Source organism: Arachis ipaensis, chromosome B04 (genome assembly GCF_000816755.2).
Source record: "Arachis ipaensis cultivar K30076 chromosome B04, Araip1.1, whole genome shotgun sequence".
Taxonomy (NCBI): domain Eukaryota; kingdom Viridiplantae; phylum Streptophyta; class Magnoliopsida; order Fabales; family Fabaceae; genus Arachis; species Arachis ipaensis.
This window is the reverse complement of record NC_029788.2, coordinates 54,187,993-54,194,194: the sequence shown is the minus strand read 5'-3', so window position 1 is coordinate 54,194,194 and position 6,202 is coordinate 54,187,993. Positions and strand designations below refer to the sequence as shown.

Below are 6,202 nucleotides of genomic sequence, written 5' to 3'. Positions count from 1 at the left end.
ATCTGAAAGTAAAAGAGAAATATAAAAAAAAAGGAACACTACAACAAACAAGGCTTTTCGCAACGGTCAAAAACCGTTGCCATAGGTTGAAAAACCGTTCCCTAAACTTTAGGCAACGCTTTGTTAACGGTTTTTGACCTGTGGTATATGCGGCCGTTGCCAATGCTCAAAGGCAACGGTTTTTTACCTAAGGCAACGGTAACCAAAAAACCGTTGCCAAAGTTATTGGTATAGGCAACGGTTTTGAAACAAAATTTTAAACAACGGTTTCAAACCGTTACTCGAAATGCAACGGTTTTAAACCGTTCTTTTTCATGATACAACGGTTTAAAACCGTACATGAATAGGCAACGGTTTTAAACTGTGGTAGTTTTGTTATCCACAACAGCAACGGTTATAAAGCATTACCATTGGTACCGTTTTTTGGTAACGGTTTTTGAACCGTTGCCATTTTATAGTTGTCTAAGACAATGGTTTAAAAACGTTACCATTGGTGTCATTTTTTGGCAACGGTTTTAACACTGTTGTCCTTTGTAACTTTTGACAACGGTTTTTTGTACTATATAATTTTTTATTTCCAATAGTAGTTTTCTCGTGAATCAAATTAATTTCATTTTTTTTAATTATTTAGAGTCAATAAATAATCTAAACTATTTGAATAAAGTCACTAAAGAAAAATAATTGAACATTTTCCATCAAATTTGACTTATAAAAATTGTTGTAAGATCTACAATCACATTCAAAATACCACAATATATATACTATCATGACAACCTCGCACTATATCATCTAATGTTGCAAAATAACAAAGAAGAGTTGAACTAGCTAAGTAGCAAATAGATTTATCATCATGTCCGATCCATAAGTTCATGACTTTTACTCTGTAACATTTGCTCTTAAAAGTTTGACCTTAATGAAGTTCGATTTCCCCTCCAACATAGTTTTCCTCTAAAAAAAGAAAAAAAATCAAATATAAAACTACTAATAATGTCTACTTAAATTAGCATAATAAGGCCATCATCATCATTGCTCAACCAAAACAAGACATGAAATCAGCCATTAACAAGGATAAAATAGCACTCTACAATTTGAAACCGTTCATTCCAGGCATCAGCAGCAACCAAAAAGTTCAACCTAAATCCACTACAAATCATATATAACTTCCTAACCACCTAAAATCCACTAAGCATGCATAACTAAACTGACTAATTTAACAAAAACTGAACAAACTAATTAAACTAAGAAAATGTAAATAGGGAAATAAATTGAGAACTTGCAGAAGAAGCAGAAACAGAAAATGGCAAGAGGAGGGAGAATGGAGGCAGAGCAGTGTCGACCCAGAGGCGGCTACTGGTGGCACACGGTGGAGGATGAGCACAGAAACAGGGGAACAGTGGCATTTTTGTTCTATTTCTGAAGACAGGGGAACATATGTTTTAGACTAACTATAAATGATTTTTTCAATCAAGAGCTTATTGCATCTAAAGAATTTCTAGAAGTCAACCACTGCACACATATACAAAAGAGAACATCTCAACTAATCATGAGACTAACAATTTGTATCTAACAAATTATGCAAAGAAGCTTAGGCAATCAATTAATCAGTAAATTTTCTTCACTATTATCTCTTTTTCTGGTTTTAAAGAGACAAACTAAAATAGCAACAAAGAATAAAAATATAAGTAATTCATAACCAGATTTTTTAACAAAAAATTCACTTTTAAAACCAGTTTTTAGAAAAATGGATAAGCAGTTAAGCACAATAGAAAGAAGGAAACTATTACTAAATCCCCCTTTTAAGCAATAAAAAAAAACAGAAAGAAAAATCCCTTTAGTCCTTTACTACATATTATCATGCATATTGCCACATCCTTTTAAATCCCTATTTTCTTTTTCTAGGTAGAATAATACTAATGAAACCACACAGAAATATAATGTAAGGAAATCAATCAAGTTTAGCAACACAGAAATCCAGAACACAATGCACTAACAAAACGTGTTCATCTTCAAATAGACAGCATCATCATATGTTTCTTCTACTACACTCTATCCCCAAGAAAAAATCTAAAACAATTAGTACAATGATGAGTTTTGCTAACTAGAACTCAAATTAATGAACAATGCACAAACAATTTTTGAACAATACAAATTTGAACAATGCACAAACGGCCAAATACAAATTTCCCTTTCTATCTAATTAGCCAAATAAAGCCTCAAAACAGTTTTTGAACAATGCACAAAATAGTCAATGCAATAAAATAATTAAAAAAATATCTTAACTTTTTTATTCAATATTTTTAGAATATTTTTTAGCTGAATCCATTAGTCAGGGTTAGTGTTAATCAACATAGTAATCAAGAAAGTGCTTGTGCTTGCTGGTGCCAGCACTGATAACCTTTTTTATTAAATGCAAAGTAAAAGGGATTATTAATTCTCACTAATGACATGGTTGACAAATTTCTTTCCTGTGTTTTGAATTAAATTGTTGATCTTTTGATTGAATGCATGCCAAGTCATTGATATTATTTTCTTTATGTTAACACTTTAGACTTGTTGCCTAATCTATCATAATTGTTATTGTAGAACTAAACACTGTTTTAAAATTGTGCTTCTTGTTGTTGTTATTATTGTATATAAGTAATTCATAACCAGATTTTTTAACAAAAAATTCACTTTTAAAACCAGTTTTTATAAAAATGGATAAGCAGTTAAGCACAATAGAAAGAAGGAAACTATTACTAAATCCCCCTTTTAAGCACTAAAAAAAACAGAAAGAAAAATCCCTTTAGTCCTTTACTACATGTTATCATGCATATTGCCACATCCTTTTAAATCCCTATTTTCTTTTTCTAGGTAGAATAATACTATTGAAACCACACAGAAATATAATGTAAGGAAATCAATCAAGTTTAGCAACACAGAAATCCAGAACACAATGCACTAACAAAACGTGTTCATCTTCAAATAGACAGCATCATCATATGTTTCTTCTACTACACTCTATCCCCAAGAAAAAATCTAAAACAATTAGTACAATGATGAGTTTTGCTAACTAGAACTCAAATTAATGAACAATGTACAAACATTTTTTGAACAATACAAATTTGAACAATGCACAAACGGCCAAATACAAATTTCTCTTTCTATCTAATTAGCCAAATAAAGCCTCAAAACAGTTTTTGAACAATGCACAAAATAGTCAATGCAATGAAATAATTAAAAAAATATCTTAACTCTTTTATTCAATATTTTTAGAACATTTTTTAGCTGAATCCATTAGTCAGGGTTAGTGTTAATCAACATAGTAATCAAGAAAGTGCTTGTGCTTGCTGGTGCCAGCACTGATAACCTTTTTTATTAAATGCAAAGTAAAAGGGATTATTAATTCTCACTAATGACATGGTTGACAAAATTCTTTGCTGTGTTTTGAATTAAATTGTTGATCTTTTGATTGAATGCATGCCACGTCATTGATATTATTTTCTTTATGTTAACACTTTAGACTTGTTGCCTAATCTATCATAATTGTTATTGTAGAACTAAACACTGTTTTAAAATTGTGCTTCTTGTTGTTGTTATTATTGTTATTTAGATAACCATTCTTCTAGAGGATTCATTGAAACATTCAGTTACTCTTTAGCATATGTTGGGTAATTTAGGCAGCACATACATATAATTAATTTTATTTCTTCTTGTGGTCTAAATAAAAAATAAAGTGGAATTAGCCCCTGCTATATTTCTATCTAATCTTATAATCTTCATATACAGATACTGATATATTATAGTTTTAGATGGAAATAAATTTGCTACAGGGAATGCTAAATGTGGCAGAAGATTAGGCATTCATGATGAGTTTTGCTAACTTCATATCCCTAAGAAAAAATCAAAAACAATTGAAGGTCTTTTATATAAAATTTAGTTCTGATTAAGTTTCAGAACAGAACCCATGACCAAAATAAAAGTTTTGCTACCTTAAATAACAGACTAACCTAAGCCCCAAGTTCATTTCACAAGTACACAGTCCAAATTCAAACCAGAACAGAAACTCAATCAACATTCAACACTCATCTTGCTCATGTTCACAAACATCACCACTTTCCACAGCCAACAAAAATACCCAACAGCCAATCAATCCCTAACTAAGCAACAGAAATCAGAGAAGAAGACCACTTACCACAGATGACAACCCACAAACGGCCAATGCAGCGAAGCAGCAGCAGCAAAGCAGCAGCAGCGAAGCACAATCCACAATCAGCCAAGATAGTGAAGCAGAAGCAGCGAGGTAGAAACTGAACAAGGGAGAAGCAAGGACACCGTGGAGAAGCGGTGAAGCCTCGGAGAGGGGAGAAGCAGCGACGCCGTGGAGAGACTCAGTGATGCCGGGAAGAAGGAGGCAGCGGCGCCGGGAAGAATGCAGCGATGATGATGGTGCGACGATGGTGAGTGACGATTTGGGGCTTCCTGGTGACTTGTGAGATAAGAGACTACAACTAAGAGCAACACCAAAGACATTTTAGCAGCAGAATAAATGAAATTCTAAGATAAAGTTGTGTTGGAGGTACTTAAATTCAATGGAAGATGTAAAGCTCACTGCACACCAAAGAATCAACAATCTGTTCCATTGTGTCATGGCAAAAGCATTTATCTACAATTTCAATCCTGTAGAAAATGAAACGTAGAAAAAAGGGCTATCTTAAACTGTGAATCAAAATATAAGAAACAAAGTTAGTAAAGAGAGCATCTAAACAGCTATAGGAATTTTTCATTTTCAGAAAACCAGTTTCCAAATCAAAATCAGAACAACATTAGACATGTATCTTCTCAACACACTCTTGCAGACTACAGCATACACATATCAACATGTTCTACCTTACTATCGTAAAATCAAGAAGAGGCACAACCAGTCACACATTTAATCTACAACCAAAATCCATTACATATGAAGCATTCAACTATTCGCAACAATCCAGTAAACTTTTTAGGCATTCAAAGTTTAAAATATATAATTTAATAAAATATTCCCTACCTCGATGTCACAACTCGTGAAAATCACTAAACACAGCAGCTCCATCAGTGGTTCCAATACCAGCTCCCATGAGAGCAGTAGTAGTGATTTTGGGCAGCTCCAGTGCTGGTTCCCGGTGGCTGAGGACTCTGGCAACTTGCAGAACCTAGAGGCAAGGCAGAACAGAGCCGTTTTCCTCAAATCCCAAGTAGCAGCTGCCCTGTTTCCTTTTCCATTCACGTTCCTCTCCATGGCCACGGTGAAATAACGGCGGCACACAGCAGCTCTCCATTCTCCACATGACCTTTTCTCCTTACAGACGCGACAACGAGGCTGGCACCATCAATCAACAACGACAAATGCTCCTTGCGACTTTATGGATGGCGATGGGATTGAACGGCGGCATAGCCAGGATGCAATGGCGGTGGCTCCCTTTCCCTGGCCCCTGGCTCATGCGTTGTTCTTTCTCTCCGCAACATGAAAGTGACAGAAATGGAAGCTTCTGTGACAAAAATGCACGCGACGGCGACTGCAGCGGCTCAGCGACCCCTCGACGGATCCTTCTCCTTTCTCGCACGATGATGGCGACCGCTCAACAGAGGCGACGACGCAGTGGCGTTGCGGGGTTGGCGCAGCTTCTCTTCACCGTCCCTCACTCTCCCTTTGCGGACTATCTTTCTCCTTCGGGCTTGGCAATGACGGCGACGGCGGCACCTAACCCGCCGGCGCCGTCCTCTTCTCCTTCCTCCTCTCGTGTCTCTGTGTGTGTATGTGTTACGCTTATGAGTGGGGGGTTGTGTGCTCAGTGAGGGGGGTGTTTAGGGTTTTGGAATTTGGAAATTAGGGTTTTTTTATTTAATTTGGGAATTTAGAGTTAGGAATGAGAGATTTTATAAAAGGATATAGATAAAATACATATTTTGATAAAAATGGGTGGATAGAAATATAGAATAATAATTTTAAAATCTAATATACTATATTAAAAATATTTTAAAATATTATTTATCAATCTATTGCTGAATTTAAATAATTATTTCTAACAAAAAATATATATTTGTTATAAAAAAATAATTATTTATAATAAAAATATATAATATTTATTATAAATTTATTTTAATTTTATTTTTTTAAAATAATATTTGTTATTTATTTATAACAATAGTTTTTGAGTATTTTATAAATTCAGTATTTATAGAA

The 6,202-nt window shown here is 34.3% G+C and overlaps 1 protein-coding gene across 1 annotated transcript; it reads right to left on the bottom strand.

Moving 5' to 3' along the window:
- On the bottom strand, positions 828-5,264 carry LOC107637787. Its single transcript, XM_021121156.1, has 4 exons — positions 5,027-5,264; positions 4,599-4,645; positions 4,175-4,490; positions 828-946 (listed from the first exon to the last, which is right to left on the bottom strand). Exons 1-4 carry the CDS (start codon positions 5,255-5,257, stop codon positions 911-913), a joined length of 630 nt encoding a protein of 209 aa, XP_020976815.1. The 5' UTR covers positions 5,258-5,264; the 3' UTR covers positions 828-910.

Coding starts and splice junctions, on each gene's coding strand:
- LOC107637787 (XM_021121156.1), bottom strand. CDS start 5,257: ATGGAGAGGAACGTGAATGGAAAAGGAAACAGGGCAGCTGCTACTTGG. Junction 4,491..4,598: donor AACAGATTGTTGATTCTTTG/GTGTGCAGTGAG, acceptor TGTTGCTCTTAG/TTGTAGTCTCTTATCTCACA. Junction 947..4,174: donor TTTGTGGGTTGTCATCTGTG/GTAAGTGGTCTT, acceptor CTTTTTTTAGAG/GAAAACTATGTTGGAGGGGA.